The 18,253-nt window shown below is 36.5% G+C and overlaps 2 protein-coding genes across 3 annotated transcripts; one reads left to right on the top strand and one right to left on the bottom strand.

Moving 5' to 3' along the window:
- Window positions 1-309: 309 nt before the first annotated feature.
- LOC124951792 (uncharacterized serine-rich protein C215.13-like) lies at window positions 310-12,003 on the bottom strand. Of its 2 annotated transcripts, XM_047500691.1 has the most exons (3): window positions 8,753-12,003; window positions 1,255-1,349; window positions 310-811 (listed from the first exon to the last, which is right to left on the bottom strand). In XM_047500691.1, the coding sequence occupies exon 1, from the start codon at window positions 9,902-9,904 to the stop codon at window positions 8,873-8,875; it is 1,032 nt and encodes a 343-aa protein (XP_047356647.1). In that variant the 5' UTR covers window positions 9,905-12,003; the 3' UTR covers window positions 310-811; window positions 1,255-1,349; window positions 8,753-8,872. The 2 variants fall into 2 exon arrangements, with proteins under 2 accessions (XP_047356647.1, XP_047356646.1); XM_047500690.1 differs by lacking the exon at window positions 1,255-1,349 and having other exon boundaries at window positions 8,753-12,001.
- Window positions 8,326-17,907, top strand: LOC124951791 (silk gland factor 1-like). The gene has a single exon (XM_047500689.1). The coding sequence runs from the start codon at window positions 10,841-10,843 to the stop codon at window positions 12,383-12,385; it is 1,545 nt and encodes a 514-aa protein (XP_047356645.1). The 5' UTR covers window positions 8,326-10,840; the 3' UTR covers window positions 12,386-17,907.
- Window positions 17,908-18,253: the final 346 nt, after the last annotated feature.

Here is an 18,253-nt window from a genome sequence, read left to right as displayed (position 1 = left end):
TTTGTATACGAAGTAAGAAATTCTCAGGTGACAATTTAAACGCCGCCGTGTGTAGGTTCGACCAGGCATAAATTATGATAAGAGTTATGATAAGTAGGGCCGTGATATCCCGCGATAGTATCTTGTTTGCACATCCGAAAGAATCGATCGAATTCTTTCGTATTTTATATATTTTTTTTTCTTTTTTAATAATTTAAAATAAGCAATTTGTAAAATATTTTACTACGACAAGAATTTTATATATACATATATATAAATATATATATATATATATATATATATATATGTATAAATAAATAATGTATCTATTTGTACGTTGCAATTTTTAATCAAATAAGACGTAATATAACGTAGGAAGGAAGAAAAATTATCGAGAGAAATTTTGACAGTATAGATCAAATCGAATAATAAAAATATGAAAAAAATCAACATTATCCTTAGATTTTTTCGATCCTTTAGGATGGTTAAAAGTAAATGTAAGTATGTATCATAGATATATCATCTTTATATTTGATTCTTTCGATCGTTCGTTATAAAATTGATGATTCTTACAATAGTATATAGATACATACGGGGCCATTGTTTTGATTAGCAGAACGTTTACGTTCGTTTCTCCTTATGCCGTTAATCGTGGTAGTTCTTACTCATTTCCTTGGTCGTTTCGTTCGAGATGATCGAATGTTTTTCCAATGTCGTATCTCGTATACGTATAGGGCGTTCTAAGTGTTGTGATTAGCCAGACGCGGAAGGTGTTATTCTTGCGTATGGATCTCTGTTTTTGCGTGCTGCGCAACCTCCCACGAAGATCCGTCTGAAACAGTAAAAGGTATCTCGATAGTCTCGATAACAAGGTAGTAAGAAAACATTATTTCGACATCAAGATCCAAAGTAGCTAAGGGAAAGCACAACGCGTTCTTTTCTATCTAACGCTAAGATTCTTTATGTGTTTCTACTTTTAGATATTTATCAGGTAACGTAAACGATCGGAAATTTTATTCTTAGAAAAATTTTCTCACTTGTTACATTACATTGAAAATGTTGTTTTTATATCATCGTCTTAAATCGAATGACTTGTTAATGCAAATTTATTATCTTCTTTATTATTTGATTTAAAATTAGAAAGTATCTTAGATAAGGATGGTTAAAAAAATTATAATTAAGAATAACACTTTCCTATACATTTTTGTTTCTAATTTGATCAATTTTTAAATTTGATATCCTGAGTGGATCAATGATAATAAATAAACATTATACTTTCGTCGTAGTGATAATCAAGGATTTTCATGGATTTGGATTATAGTCCCTTATCGTCCCTTTTTCACTTTCATCGTCATCTGTTGTAGATAGATCTACAAAAAAAAATCTAGGTAAGTATATACCTTTCTTAGGAACCTTCGAAGGTTTCGAGCGAAAAGTGCCGCAGTCATAAATCGATTATGATTTTATGGTGGCGGCATTCACGACAGTAAAGTTTTTCGTTTGCACGTGCTATAACTGCGAACCTTTGTTCTTCCTATCTTGAACAATGAATTGGTTGCGATACCTGGCGCGCAGGTACTCTTGTACATTTTTATGGCGATTATAGCGGTAACACTTAGTATGAGAAAGAAAAAAAAGGAGATATATCGAGGGAAAGAAAGAAAGAGAAAGAGAGAGAGAGAGAGAGAGAGAGAGAGAGAGCTCAAAAGTTTAATAAATATCAGAAAGATGTAATAAGAAATATCATAGGGTTTGTTTTTCCTATTGAAGAAGACTTGAAAAAAAAAAAAAAGAAGAAAAAAAGGAAGAAAGGAAGAAAAAAGAAACAGTTAAAAGAATCATAATTACATGGAAGAATAATGAGGACATTTGTTGATGTTTCAAGTAATAACGCCCATTTTCGGTTACATATAACTTACACTACCAAAATACTAGATATTAAGTAGTCTGTAATATTAGTAAAAACTGAAAATTATATACAAGCCCACACGACGTTACCTTCTCTCCTATGTGCATTTAACGAATGCTACGATCGATATCCCATGGAGAAGCTAACTCGTGGGAGTAACTCAGGTTCTCGGATAATTGAAACTCGTCGGTGAACTTTACGAGTCATCGCAAGAGCACGTTACTGTTCGAGAGAGAAAGAAATAGAGAGAGAGAGAGAGAGAGAGAGAGAGAGAGAGAGAGAGAGAGAAAGAGAGAGGGTTGAAATTATTAAAATTGACTTGGTCGTAGGGTGACGTATGTAGAGGGAGAGAATGCATGGACTAAAAATCGCCGCTAATTTCTGCCTTTTGATCCGTGGACTCATCCACCACCTGCCCTCGGACTACCTTTAACGTCCCTTATCGATCGTCAAGCCTGACGAATTTTCCTTTACCTATATATATATGATGTATACCTATAGATGGATATGTGTATATATATATATATATATACACACGTGTGTGTATGTATGTACGTCTATACGCGTAGAAAAGTTAACCTGGCCAAAACTAATCCGTATTAAGATCAGGAACGAGCGAAGGTCGTTCGATTGTTAAAAAAAAAGAATTTTCTTTCTTTTTTTCTTTTTCTTTTTAACGTTGGAAAAATTCAATTCAGAGTGGAATGGTACGAAAGAGGCGAAAGTCAATGCTTTCGTATCTTTCCTTTATTTTTCTTTTTTCTTTCTTCTCTCTCATTTTTTTTTCTTTTCTCTCTCTCTCTCTCTCTTTTTTTTCTTTTTTTGCTTCTTCCTCTTCTTCTTTTTCTTCTTTCATTTCTTTCTCCCTTTCTTTTCTTTTTTCATTTCTCTTTCTCTTCCTGTTTTTCCTTGTTTTATTTCTACCTTTTTTTCTTTTTCTCCTTTTTCTCCTTTTTCTTTTTTCTTTTTTTATCCGGCACGAGAGATAGGCTGCTTACAACTTTTACCTTTTACAACGTTTACACGGAAACGGTGAAACGGAAATTTAACGAGAGAACGGCGGATAGAAAGAGGGGTGGGGTGCGGAGGGGCAGGGGGGTTAGAGGGGGAGAAAGGAGGGGAAGGAGAAAGAGGTGGAGGTGGAGGAGGAAGAGAAAAGGGAGAGGGAGCTGGGCTCTTGTTTGCACAATCGATCCCCCCGACCGTACGTGCTTTTACATGTACTGAAAGAGCTTCCTTTCTAGTCGGAGAACGGTGAAAAAAAACGAGAGAAAGAGAGAGAGAGAGAGAGAGAGAGAGAGAGAGAGAGAAAAGTAAAAGAAAAGTAAAAGAAAAGTAAAAGAAAAGAAAAAAAGAAGAGGGTCTCCTCTTCCCTCTCTTACACTCCACCCCCTTCCAACTTCCCCTCTCCGTTTTCCAAGCACGACGAGGCTCTTCGCGACATTTTACATTTGCTCTCTCATTTTGTATCTTGGCGTTCGCGCCACGGCGTGCCTAACTCTCTGACGCCCGTTCGTTCGTCACTTTTCTTCGCTTATATCCACGTACTAACCTATGCGATATTGCGGCACGGAGATTAAGGAAAAAAAGATCAAAAGTACAAAAAAAGAAAAAAAAAAATAAAAAAGAGAGAGAGAGAGAGAGAGAAGAGGAAATAGATATATGGTATTTTTCCTCTTAGTCGGTGAATCACTATTATACTTCGATGCCAAATAAAAGATTATTTGATTTAACGCGTATAAACATTCGAAAGTTCTTTTACGAAGGCAAAGTTCGAGGAAAAAAAAACGAAGAAAGAGAGAGAAAAGAAAAGAAGAGAAAGAGAGAGAGAGAGAGAGAGAGAAAGAGAAAAAAAAATTTATTTCTAGTTCTATTTTCAAATTTATTTATCGTGAAATACGTAAATACAAAGAGGAAAGAAAGTCATTTAGAACGAAGTTTCTTCATTATTTGAGCTAATCAGGTTGAAATCATATCAATGATATGTTCTTTTCTTGTGTTCTCATTCTAATGATAGCTGCTGATATGTATGATAGAAAATATAATGCGATACCGAAATTAGTTCATTAGGTTATTAGATAGTTTTAAATACATACAATACATATTGTTCGGGTTTTATGATGAATCACATAACGAAATCATCATTCATTGTCATCGTAGAGATAATGAGAAAGGAACGGGAATAATAAGAAAATTTGTGAGGACGTGTCAAGAAAACAAACTGAAATGTCGGATAAGGGCAGTCCAGCAGTTCGTCTTTCGAGTTATTTAAAAAAAAAAACAAAAAAAAAAAAAAAAAAAAAAAACAAAAAAGTCAAATTTAGATGAAAAAGACAAAGAAATGAAATGAAAAAAAAAAGAAAATAAAAAAAAAATTAAACAGGAAGGACCACGATAGGCAAGATAGATATTTCGTGCGTGTGCTTTATCGTGACGGAGTTACTGCAGACGCAAGCCAGACACGTGCTGTGCGTGCTTCGTTGTGCTTTTCTCAGATTTGCGAGGGCCAAATCATCGGATGGGCTCTATCGGCCCGTCGGAGGGTCGTTGAGGCCATCCCTTTTATCTTTCTCTCTCTCTCTCTCTCTCTCTCTCTCTCTCTTTTTCTCTCTCTCTCTGTCGATCGAGAAAAGCAAAAATAATAGACTCGTCGCACGTTCCTTTTCATCCTCTCCTTATTTTTTGTATCTTTTTTTTTTTTCTTTTCTTCCTTCTATCTTTTGTCTCTATCTTTTTCTTTTTTTTCTTTTTTTCTTTTTATCAGATAAGTACATAATGACGTTCAAGAGTTCGTTTACAATTAGATAACTATTGTTACTCATTGTTCTTCTTCTTCTTTTTTTTTTCTTTTTCTTTTTGTTTTATCTCCTTTCTTTGAAATTTATTCATTAATATGTAAGTACCTTAACAATTATCTTCTCAAATGTCTATATGGTACTATAAGAAAATTTTTTTAAAAATATTTTGGGTTTTTCCGATAGGACACCGATTTGGTGTCCGATAGGATAATGAAAATCAGTGGTCTTTTTTTTTCTTTTCAAGTTTTCGAATCCATCTATGTCACATCTTAGGCACGATTCTCTCTTTTTTCCCTTTTTCCTGCAGTGTGTTGTGACGATGATTTCGATGGTGTTAAACCAAGGATAAACGTGGCGATTTAGATGGATTTTACAATGGTTTAACAGCCATTGATCAAATTAGAAACCATCTGGTACAGATGGTTTGGAAGATCTTAGACTTGGCCATAGTTATTGTCTTGCGACTGTACACAAGTGTTCTACATGGAAATCGGATTTATACAATTTCTAGGATTATATTTTTCTATTCGAAGAGATCAAAATAAATATTTTATTTTAGCCAATTAAATAATTATAACGGGTATGAAAATTTTGTAAAATTAAAATCTATTCATTAATATAATCAAGAAATAACAAATCAAGTTGAAATTATATTTTCATGTTATTTACTCGTTCAATACAAATTTATATAATTAAATGTTATATATAATAATTAACTTTTATATATGCGTGTTTAACAATTATAAATATATAATAACTTAAAAGTAATTAATGTAAATGGAAAGAAATTATCTAATATCGTGACATAAATCAAACATTCTATAATGATGATGATAATAATAATAATAATAATAACAATAATAATAATAATAATAATAATAATCGAAATATAATTATATAATATTGCAAAACGTATGTAGATTTTTCTTATCTTTTTTTTTTTTTTATCTTACCCGCAAAATATTATTTTTGTATTCTAGCACGTTCTTTTCACTCTTAGTAAAAGCTGTAAATCCGTTTTGAATCAGGTTGGTGTTAAAAAAATAGCCCTTTGAAATTTAACGCGAAAGAATGGACCAAAACGTCCAACATGTCTACCTGTCGTGTTATCGCTAAGGTTTGCTCGACTTTGGGCTTTGGGTACTAGCGATTCTTTAGGATTTGTTGTTTTAACGTCTGCGGAACAACAAAGCAAGAGGTACCGTCAAGAAGTCAATGTTTCACGTGAAGGAAAATCAGGTGCGTCCACTTTTGGGTCACGTTCGAAAAGCACGTAACAGTTTTGTTTTCGTAAAAGAGAATTTTCGAAAAAATAATTTGAGCTCACGGTTAGTTGTTATCACGTGTCATGGCATAAATTATATTTTCGAAAGATTATTTATTGGGAGAACGTTGGTACAGGTTTAACCATAAAGATATAAATAGTATCTATATTCTTTATTAGTATAATTTTTTCATTTTTCTTCACGTCACTCTATGAAAATATCAAAATGAAACGAACCATATAGATAGGTCTATTATATTCGATGAAAAAATAAAAATAAAAAGAAGAAGAAGAAGAAGAAAAAGGGAAAAAGAAAAAAAAATTATCCTACAAAAGAAGGTATAGTTTCCTTATGCGATGACGGGTTATCATTCGTGTTAATAATACAAAGAAAAAGGATGGGACCACCCACGTGGACCAGGTAGAGTCCTTTGAAAGTTCACGAGCTACCGTCGCTTCGGATCGTCGGATCGTCGTCCGGTCTCTCTCGTGTCGTCTCTTTTGTATTTGTTTTTAAAATGACGAAACACTTTTCTTTTCTTTTTTTTTTTTTTTTTTTTTTTTTATTCATCTTTCTTCTTGTTTTGTTTTTATATTGGTCAATGATCAAGAAGTAGCTAACCTTTTTCCTTTTTTTTTCTTTTTCTTCTTTCTCTTTTTTTTTCTTTCTTTCTTTCTTTCTTTTTTTTTTTTTTTTTTTTTTTTTTTTTTAATAATTCATCGGTTTTCGATAATCCAAAGTATCGAAATTTTATAATAAATTCTTGATTCTTGGGAATGATTGCTTAAGGTGATCAGTATGTTAAAATTAACAATAGATATATGTATAAGACGATGGAGAAAATGAGATCGGATTGGGGTATCTATATACGTACATATATCGTTTAGAAAGATCACCCATAGGAAACGGAAAAACGCAAACGCGCAAAACATTGTCGCGGGGTTTAATCGTATCCATGTTTAAAAGGGGCCGTTTGACAAATCGATCGAGTCCGCGATATCCGTAATCTAGGTCAAATAGCAAATCGTTATTTAATCGTAGATTAAGGACCGAGACTAACCGAGACAAACAGATCTCGATTGCGCACTTGTATCCAGACGGGACGAGGCACGAGGGGTACGATTTGTTATAACGTAGAATGCTTTGCCCGGCACATTGTAGCTACTTGTTTACAGGGACAATATTTTCATTCCGCAAACAATTCGTGGCTCGATAAAGACCCGGTACAGGTGGGTGCTTGGATCTAACGTTGTAACGTGCAGCTCGTTCGTGAATGCTTCTATACCTATACTATGCGTGTTTACGAATCTCTCGAGTAAAGTATTAGCCGACTCTAAACGCTCGAATCATCGAGTTGTGTGCCTTCAATTCGTCGCTCGACTTTCAAACGATACCTATTTCCTTCTTTCAACGGTAGTCATTGCGTGATATCGTAAGTAAAGTAAGTATATTAGATATGTCGACACTCTACCTACCTTACTATCAAAGAAATAAAGTCAACCTCGTTTTCATATCCTAAAGTAAGAATAATTTAATTATGCTAATTAATGAACAATATCGTATTTGTTCTCAAATATCAGGTAGACAGGTAGGTAGATAAAATATATATAAGCTTAAAAATACATTATAATTTTTCTTTTCCTCGTAATAACACGAACGTAAGTTTAAAAACATATCTAATTATTGATGCACTTTAATGAAAGAATAAAGAGATTATAAAAGCGGACAAGAACCACAACAATAACATCAACAACAATAATAATGATAATAATAATATATGGGATCTTTGTGAAGATTGCACGAAAATGACAAGTGAGTTTGCAGACATCTACAAATGAATGTAAAAATAGATTCTATGTAATATTTAATATCATGTAAATGGCGTGTAAAATAATAAAGCGAGGATTTGGTATCAATGCAAGTAGAACAGCTGTGCATGACATTTTAAATTTAAAAATTGGAAAAAAATATAAAAAGATAAGACAAAACAATAGCCAATAGACAAAACGAATCTTTACGATAGAATAATCTATGAGTTTTTATGACATTTTAAATATCAAATAACCTCAAGAGAGCAAATACACATGTAAGTAACTATACGCATTTGCTTCGTATCAAGAAATATTATATGTACTTACATAATTATTATAGATTAATAGGAAAGAGAAAGGTAACAACAAAAAATGATCGACACCGATCATCAATGACCGGTTTGATTAATTTATTCATATTGTTAATGTATTTTTTGTCAGGCTAATATGTCAAATAAATCAATTTTTTCTAATTAATTATTCAGCCTCAAAATTAAGAAATATATGATCATCAAATTGTTTTATAAATGTATACTTCTTCGACAAACTCGTAGTTAAATTTTGCGATGTTTTTCTTTTTTTTGTTCGTCTTGATTACTTTAGATGTTCAAACTAATCATAATTGATTTTAGATAATTTATTATTTAATCTTGAATCAGTATAATTTTAAGACTAATAATAAAACTAATTACATTGGACGATTAATTCTTTATATCTCTGAATGAAAATAAATGTGGGTAAACATTAAGAATGTATTTACGTATAAAAAAAAGACAATTTTAAAGATCAAAAACAAAGCTTCGTAACTTATCGACCGATCTTGCGTTCGAATATGTATATAACTGATCTACGACAAGATCAAGTCATTGTACGAATAATAGCGAGCTTGAAAAAAAGTATGCGAGAAGAATTTGTGAAAGAAAGATAAGTTCGATTAAAAAAACTAACAAAGAAAAGAAGCAAACTTATCTAATACTTAGGATTATTTACCTCGTTCCATTGGAGAAGAAGGAATGCAAGATCGTTACGAAGAGATGTTTCCAGATTAATAGTTCTCACCGATTAAAAATTGTCCTTGTTCGCACCACCAAAAGGAAATGAGGAAAAAAATCACCGCACGGAAAAGATACACATTAGAAAACAAACAAACAAACAAACAAACGAACAAACGAACAAACGAACAAATGAACAAACAAATAAAAGAAACATTGAAAGGATTTGTAACGACAAGAGAACAAAATTACGATGAGGGGTGAAAGAGGATGATGAAGAAGAACTAGAAGAAGAAGAAGAAGAAGAAGAAGAAGAAGAAGAAGAAGAAGTTGAACATCGTGTGTTCGTGCTAAAAAGTTGACGAATAAGGGGAGTTAAAAAAATTGTTGCTGAAAAGGAAAGAAAAAGGAAGCGACGATTAGAAAGAAAGGTCGGGGACGAGCGATAGGTGTAAAAACGCGTGGCGGATCGGTCGACGCGAGGACGATAAGAAAGAGAGAAAAGAGAAGAAGAAGAGAGGAAAGAGGGATGAGGAAGGGAGAAAGAGAAAGAGAAAGAAAGAACGAAAGAAAGAACGTGTATGTGTATATGTATGTGTGTGTGTGTGTGTGAGAGAGAGAGAAAGAGAGAGAGAGAGAGAGAGAGAGAGAAAGAGAGAGAGAGAGAAGAGAGAGAGAGAGAGAGAGAGAAAGAAAGAAAGAGGAAGAGAGAGATGAGAGCAGAAACGAACGCGAGAACGTGGCCGGCGTCGTGGCCGCGGCCGTCCCGACGCTCGACCCGACGCCGGACCCGTCGACGGCGGCGCTTATCGGCCAAGAGAGAGGAGAGAGATTGCGCAAGCGGCCTTCGTGCGACTTCGAAGAAGTTCGAAGATACGGCGCTTGCGCTGGAAAGAGAAAGAGAAAGGAGAAGATAAAGAGAGAGAAAGAGAGAGAAACAGAGAGAAAGAGAGAGAGAGAGAGAGAGAAAGAGAGAGAGAGAGAGAAGTCCGTCGCGGCCACGATTCATCGCATCTCGAAACTCCGTGATACGGCCACGCCACCGGTAGAAGAGTCGAGAGAGTCCGATTGGTTGGTTAATACCAACGGTGGGATCAGGAAGGTACCCATTGGTTCGAATAGAATGTTCGGGCGCGGCGCCATGTTGCATAGAGTGGGGTGTATTTGAACAAGACTCGGCGACTCAAGAGTAGCGGAGAACACTCGCTAACCGGCCTCCATCCACACGGCACACAGAGGTAGAATAGTGTAGAGGTGAGGTGGCTTCAAACAGGCCCCGTTCAAACAACCGAGCGCGCTTCTACGCGACAAACGGTGCTGGTGTCGCCGCCACCATCGTTGTCATCGTCGACGTCGTCGACGTCGTCGCCGTCGTGTCGTTGTTGTTGTTGTTGTTGTTGTTGTCGTCGTCGTCGTCGTCATCGTCGTTGTCGGCGACATTCGCGAAAGTGCCGTGGCCTCTTCTCTAACTACGATCATCGTGTCATTTGTTGGAACAACAATTATACTACCCCAACATATCACCGAGGAGGACAGGGCAGCGTGCGCGCGTGAACACAACTTACGTGTCATCGAGTGTCGTCCTTCGTGCCGGCCCGACGGACGTCGTGCATGCATTGTTTCGCTTAAGGAGAACACAGTGCACGTATAGGGAATAAATATTGGTCGTGAAGATCTGTCATTAGTTTTTGGAATTTCTCACTGATACTACGGTGAACTGTATAATAGGAGGCGTGTGAGGACACGAGGATAGGATCCTAGTGTTGATAAGCAAATTTTGTGAATTGTTGAGTGTAATATTAAGGAATAAGGACAAAGAGAAAAAGATAGGGATAACGACGGAGATAGAGATATAGAAAGAGATTCAATCGAAAAGAACAGAGTGAAGGTGTCGCGTGATCGAGATACTTCAAGGAAGAACCCTTATCGTTACCGTGATTCAGTGAGACGTGAGGATTAAAGTGAAGGAAGTACGGGCGGATATAAGATTAAGGGGTCACCGGATTATCAGCAGTCGTGGTACCGTGGCTTTCATGATTCCCGCTTGACGTCTCGACAGCAGCCCACCCCGGCACCGGTGAGCTCTATGACCATGCTCCAGTCGCAAAAGCTGTACAGCGAGGCTGGTAGTCTCGGTGGTGCCATGACCAGCGCCGCGATGTCCAGTATGGGCAGCATGGCACCCACGTACAGCTCGATAAATTCGATGGGTTGCGTGTCTATGGGGATGTCGATGGGCGTTGGAGTCGGCCCGAGTTGCAGTCCTCAGGGAGCCGGTGGATTCAATATGAGCACGATGAGCTCGGCAATGGGGATGGCTTCGATGGGTGGTGGTGGCATGGGTGGTTATGGAGGTACATCGATGGGCGGTGGTGGCGCTTGCATGAGCGCCGTGGGTTATGGTCCGTTAACGCCAGGCGGTGGTACCGCTGTAACCAGAGATCCTTTGTCATTAACCGAACCAGACTCTCCGAATTCTGCCCTTCAACGTGCACGTACCGACAAATCTTATCGGCGAAGTTACACGCACGCAAAACCGCCTTACTCCTATATTAGTTTGATTACGATGGCGATACAAAACGCGCCAACCAAAATGCTCACACTTTCGGAGATTTATCAATTCATTATGGATCTATTCCCATTTTATCGGCAGAATCAGCAACGATGGCAAAATTCGATAAGACATTCTCTTAGTTTCAATGATTGCTTCGTTAAAGTACCGCGAACACCTGATAAGCCGGGTAAAGGTTCCTTTTGGACACTGCACCCGGAGAGCGGTAATATGTTCGAAAATGGTTGTTATTTGCGTCGTCAAAAGAGGTTCAAAGACGAAAAGAAAGAATTGACGAGGCAGAATAACAAACATCAACAGCACCAACAGCATCATTCGGGTGCTGCGGCCGCGGCTGCTGCCGCCGCTGCTGCTGCAGCAGCCGCCGCCGCTGGTCATAATAGTCCGAATTCTCATGATCTCGGTCATGGCGGTAAGAAGACACCTTCGTCCCTTCATCATGCTCCTCAGCAACAAGACGACAAAGACCTTCACTCTTTGGTCTCGACTCATCATCATCATCACTCGGCTGGGCTTCATCAGCATCATGCTGCTCTTAAAAGTGACACCACTGATATCGGTGGATTGTTAGGACCAGATCTCGGTACGGCACATGACGAACTAACTGCCATGGTCAGTCGTACACTTCATCCTCACTTGCTATCCGATCCGGCGGCTCTTCATCACGGTATGGCAGGGAGCCTAAAACAAGAGCCACCTTATACGGCTGCCAGTCATCCATTTAGCATTACCAGGTTATTACCTGGCGCAACGGCAGGTACGTCGCCAGGAGCCCAAGATACGAAGCCACCGGAGATGAAGATGTATGAACAGCTTCATCAGAGCTACGCGAATTTCGGCTCGCCTCATCACCCCCACGCACATTCCGCCCCACCAAGTCATCATCATCATAACGGAATGCACGCTGGCTCGAATACCGCTGGAGGACCCATGCATAATATGAGTAATCATCATCATCAAGAATATTACCAGAGTCCTTTGTACCATCACGCGACAAGCGTGGCTACCAGCAGTGCGCCTCCTCCTCCGTCGGTCGCCACAGCGGCTCCAGGATTGTGACATCACGCTACTCACCCCTACGCCTTGGCTTGAGTCGCTGCCGTTGCGGTCTATGCCGCTTCCGCTGCTTCCGTTGCCGGTGTTACCGTCGCAAATTCGAATCATCATTCTCCGACGACGATCGACGACGTTCTTCCTTCACCGCAGCCGCCGCCGCCGCAACCACCACCACCATCACCGCCGCCACCACAGTCATCATCACCGCCACCACCGCCGCCGCCACCGCCTCTACCACCACCACCTCAATCGTCCGCGTCTTCCTCTTCGTCCTCCTCTTCTTCTTCGGTTTCTCTCGTTCAACATCAACATCATCATAATCAACAACATCAACAACATTATCAACAACAACAAGAACATCAGCAACGCCGTCGACGTCGTTCCGACGAAACCTCTTCTTGGCAGGTTGTCGATGACGACGAGTACGACGAATACGATGAAGACGAAGAGGACGACGAGGAGGAAAGTATTGCGTGAAAAGGAGACTCCGATTCCATCCAAGGTACGGTCAACCGGTATTCGCCTTTTCAACTGGCACGAACGAAGATCCCCGGACGTACATATGAACTCTGCTCGATTCAATAATCTCGAAAACCTTTTCTATCGAAAATCAGTTCTTTTTTTTTTTTGTTTTTGAGTATTTTTGTCTTTCGTTTTCTTTTCTTTTTTTTTTTTCACATTCGACGATGGTTAATGAACTTAAAAAGCACATCGCTGAAATGTGTCACGTCGATCACGTAGAGTCTCTTCCCTCTACCCACTTCTTTTATTTCCTCTTCTTCCTTCAGTATAATTTTTCTCATCCTTGAAAAAAAGTGGACAAACCGTGTACTTTGAAATTGTCTCGAGAGTTTCCTTCCCGTTTTACTTGTTTTCTCACCGAAAACAGAAAGATGACTCGAAGCCGTCCTCGTTCGAGTCGCGACGCGTGGGGTGCGTGGTTGTTGTTGTTGTTGTTGTTCTTGTTGTTGGTGGTGGTAGTGGTGGTGATGGTGGTGGTAGTGGTAGTAGTGGTAGTGGTAGTGGTGCTGCTGCTGCTGCTGCTGCTGCTGCTGCTGCTGCTGCTATTGCTGCTGCTGCTGTTCTTGTGGAATTTTAAAGGCATAATTAATTAACATGGGTGCGTACGTCTAATCGATAAATGTATACATTGCAAATTGCAATTAAATGACGAAAAAGAAAAATAAAAAATAAATAAAACGATGCGAAAGTGTCTCTCCGATATGCGACCGATTAGCTTCGAACATCGATATTCGATAGATTATCTATACATATATCTCTGTATTAGCCGCGCGTAAACGTGAAAACGTTATTTATGTTTTCACTCTTTGGATATTATTGCGAGGACAATATTTTCGATTCTATATTTACACGCGAGACGACGGCGAAATATGCTTTGACGCGAGCCTAATAATGAATTTTAGCGGTTAGTCGAACGATGAGAAGAATAATGATAATTTAAAACGAAAGAAAACAAAATGAAAGAAAAAAAATAATAAAAAAAGGGGGAAAAAAGTAGAAGAAGGAACAAAAGAAAAAAATGAAAAAGAAATGAGAAAGAAGACGAAGACGAAGACGAAAAAGAAGATAAAGGAAAAGTAAAAGGAGGAAAACGTTGTTGCCACTGCGATTACATTTAACCGATATGCAGACGATGCTTTATAGTTTTTGCGATAGTTTTATTTCGCGCACAATCGTTCCTCGAGCCTCCGTCCACGATCCTGTACTTACTTACGTAGCATGGAGTGGTATACAACGATTCTCTGATAGGCGCTAGAATTAAATAGAAAAACTAAAAAAGACAAAAAAAAAAACAAACAAACAAACAAACAAACAAAAAAAAAAGAAAAGTGAAAAAAAATAAAAAAAAAAAAATGAAGCGTAGTATCGTAGTGTGCTTTACTTTACAAACGATCGAATTAATAATCGATCGCGATTCGTCTTCTTCGACTCATTTGTTAGATTCCTGCTTCCTTTTTAAAAAAAATCGGATTAAATCATTGACATAGTTTATTTTCTATCTTTCTATTTGCAATTCGTTTATCTCGATTTTCAAATCACCATTTGTCGATTTGTCAATGTATGCAAGAATGCGTAGGGATGCGCCAGGTTGAGCGTACGACGACACTTAAACAATTTATTGTTAGTAACAAATCTTTTCGTTGATGTAACATTCGAACGAGATGCGATGTTCGAGAGTATCGATTTACGATTGCTATTTTATTATCAAGCGACAGCAGCAGGTCTTTCGAAATTATTTTGGAATTAGTCATTTTATATACGCATGCATGTGTGTATATACAATAAATACATACATACATACGTATGTACGTACGTAGATACATACATATGTTATTATCATTTGTTGTGTAGAAAAACACTCTCGCTTGTTTTCGGTCGTTGATCTCGATTTCGCGCGCGTCATACTTATCGCCATCGGTCTCTACTACTATTGCTACTACATTGCTACTACTACTACTACTACTATTACTATTACTACTATTACTACTACTACTACTACTACTACTACTTCTTCTACTACTTCTATTTCTATTTCTACTACTACCGCAATATTTTCAACGTATCGTGGATGATCGTACGGTATACGTTAAATCAATGGTTATTGCTATCGCTATGAGCGATCATTAAATAGAAATCAATGGCGATAAGAAGAAAAAGAAGAAGAATAGTTTCGCTCGGGTTCATTCGCACGAGAGAATGGATGCATCTTCGAAACGAGTCGACGTACACATAAATGGCTGTCGTAGATATCTATCGAAGGGGCATTATCGTTGTAAAGAAAATAATAGAAAATGAATTGAAATGAAACGAAATGAATTGAATTGTGAATTGTGAATTGAATTGAATTGAATTGAATTGAAATGGAATGAAACGAAATGAAATGAAATGAAATGTAATGAAATGAAATGAAATGAAATGAAATGAAATGAAATGAAATGAAATGAAAAGAAATTCAAAGAAAATAGAAGGAATGAAAAATGAACGCGAGACGATTTTAACGCGAGCAATGTAACACACCTACATATGTATGTATAACATTTCGGTGAGTTTATCGATCATTACATAATCGTTCGGCCGTCGTTCAGAAGCCGTTATCTTTTTAAGCGTGCTGGTAGACGTTATTAAACGTACACGTTGGTACAACGAGATCGTGAATATACGGTGTGTATCGTCCATACCAAATATATATTATAAATCAAAATCGGTCGGAGACACGAAGCAACGGTAAAATTAATTGATAGAAATAAATAAAGAAAAAAAAAAAAAAAACTAAACGAAACGAAACGAAACGAAGTTAAAAGAAAAGAAAAGAAAAGAAAAGGAGAAGCGTATAATTATGATAGAATAGATCGGTGAGAATAGTTCGGGCTGCGGTGCTGTTAAATAATGACGAAGAAAAGTTAGAAGGGTGGGGGGGGTGAAGGTTGGCGGTGATGCCGGCACAGAGAGCGACAAAAATGTGATAATCCGCGAAAATAAATATAAATTAGCGAACGTATACTCGCGATGGACGTATGTATGTAAGTGCGTCCGCTTGTGCGTGCGTCATCACTCTAGCGCACGTGTCCCAAAAATTTTGAGAAAAAAAAAAAAAAAAAAAGAAAGAAAAGGGAATAATGAATAAACGAATGAATAAAGAAAAAAAAAAAAAAAGTAAAGTGAAAATAAAAATAAAAATAAAACGAAAAGAAAATGTTAACCAAGAAAATATATAATGATAATATAAAACGTTCTTCGAATGTGACGGACGATGAAAATGACAATGTTTTCGCCCTTGAACGTTTCAAGAATTCTCTTGTGAAAGCGTCGCGCAGGATACGTTCAGTGTTTTTTTGTATGATACATGTAGATAGCCGACAACGTGTAACGCGTATAATGTACAATATTATATGTTACAGAGAGGTATATATAATTAAATGAATAAATATATAAATATATATATATATATATATATATAGATATAAAAAAAATAAATGGAATCTTTAATGATACACATTATGTTAGGTGTATACATATTATATATAAAAATGAGAGAGAGAGAGAAAGAATGAGAGAGAGAGAGAGAAAGAGAATGAGAGAGTGAGAGAGTGAAAGAACGAATGAAAGAGTGAGAAAGAGAACGGTGTTTGCAATGCACTGTAATCGCGTATTTCAAAAGTAGATACATACTGAATTTCATTCACTGCGCTCGCGATGTTTTCTTTCTTATCTTTGCTTACATTCGCACAGATCTGTTTAAAGAAAATTCGTAACGATCCTTCTTTTCGATCGTCGGAAATAATGAAAGGACACTTTTGAAATACGCGCTTGGCACATATAAAAATCTGTACATAATAATGACTGGCGCATCGCAAGAGATCACATACATCCTTATTATTACTATTATTATTATTATTATTATTATTATTATTATTACTATTATCATTACTATTATTATTGTAATTATTATTATTATTATTATTATCATTATTATTATTATTATTATTATTATTCTTATTCTTATGATTGCCACAATAATTACTACTATTAGTATTATTATAAGTATCATTGCAATTATATAATTTGATTCTTTTCGTTTGATATAATTTCGCGTCCTAATGTTTCGCATAATTATCATTATCATAATCATAATCATTATCATCATTATTATTATCATCATCATCGTCATCATTATCATCATCATCATCATCATCATCATCATCATCGTCATTATCATCATGTGTCGTCGTTATTAAATCCGAGAGAATTCGGCCGACGGAAGAATCAAGGACGAATCTTGTCGACAGATCTCGAGTGGAGGCATACGAAATTGAAAATCTCGAAAGAACGATGAAATCTCATACACTCTACTACTATGCTTTTTCATTCTTGCTTGCCTCCGCCTTCTTATCATCGCTTTTAAACGACGTTTCTTCCATCGGCCGTAATTCGTGCTACTCGATAGATTCTTTCATCTTTTTTTTCATCCCTTTCTTTTTCTCCCTTCTTTTTTTTTTTCTTTTTTCTCCTTTTGTCGTTTCCTCTCGTCTCTTTCGTCGTCGTTTCTTTTTTCTTTTTCTTTTTTTCCTTTTTCTTTTCTTTTTTTTTTTTTTTTTTTTTTTTGTTAGTTTTTATCTCCTTCCTTTTCATTTCTTTTAAGTACATCCACCAGTATTGGCATTACCGTTTTCACACATACGGCGAATTCACCCGTACGTCACGCAATCTTCGAACTGTCGTTAGTCCGACAACGTGCGATATAAAAGTGTCATTGATAAATAACGGCGAAAGTGAGAAAAAGAAAAAAAGAAAGGACGAAAGAAAGAAAGAGGGGTGGAGAGGAGAAAGAAAAAGAAAAGAAAAGAAAAAAAGAAACGAGAGAAAAAAAGGAATTAGAAAAAAAGATGAAAAAAAAAAAAGGATAAAAGAAAAAGAAAGGAAAAAAGTAATATTATCGCGGTTAAAACGGAACGACGAGAATCGAGGATGTAAGTGTTTCAATAAAGCAACGTATTTCTATGAAATTTCATCTTTTGTCAAAGAATTTTTACACGCCACATTTAATTAAACCCTTCTCTTGTTAATACCATATTATATCCTTTCATTTCCTTAATCCTATTATATATTACAATACCAATATATTTTGATAGAGTACGTATGAATGTGTTATATATATATATATATATATATATATATATATATATATATATGTATATATATATTTCACATTGAAAAATAAATTTTCCAAGCTGGTTTAATATAGTAAATATATCAATAATCGTTATCGCGATTAAAGTATGCCGATAGTTTACTAATATAATGTCGATAGTAGATACTAATAAGATTTTAAATTCTCGGAATAGAGGTGTT

Source organism: Vespa velutina, chromosome 9 (genome assembly GCF_912470025.1).
Source record: "Vespa velutina chromosome 9, iVesVel2.1, whole genome shotgun sequence".
Classification (NCBI taxonomy): domain Eukaryota; kingdom Metazoa; phylum Arthropoda; class Insecta; order Hymenoptera; family Vespidae; genus Vespa; species Vespa velutina.
This window is presented reverse-complemented; position numbering and strand designations above follow the sequence as displayed.

Coding starts and splice junctions, on each gene's coding strand:
- LOC124951791 (XM_047500689.1), top strand. CDS start 10,841: ATGACCATGCTCCAGTCGCAAAAGCTGTACAGCGAGGCTGGTAGTCTC.
- LOC124951792 (XM_047500691.1), bottom strand. CDS start 9,904: ATGCAACATGGCGCCGCGCCCGAACATTCTATTCGAACCAATGGGTAC.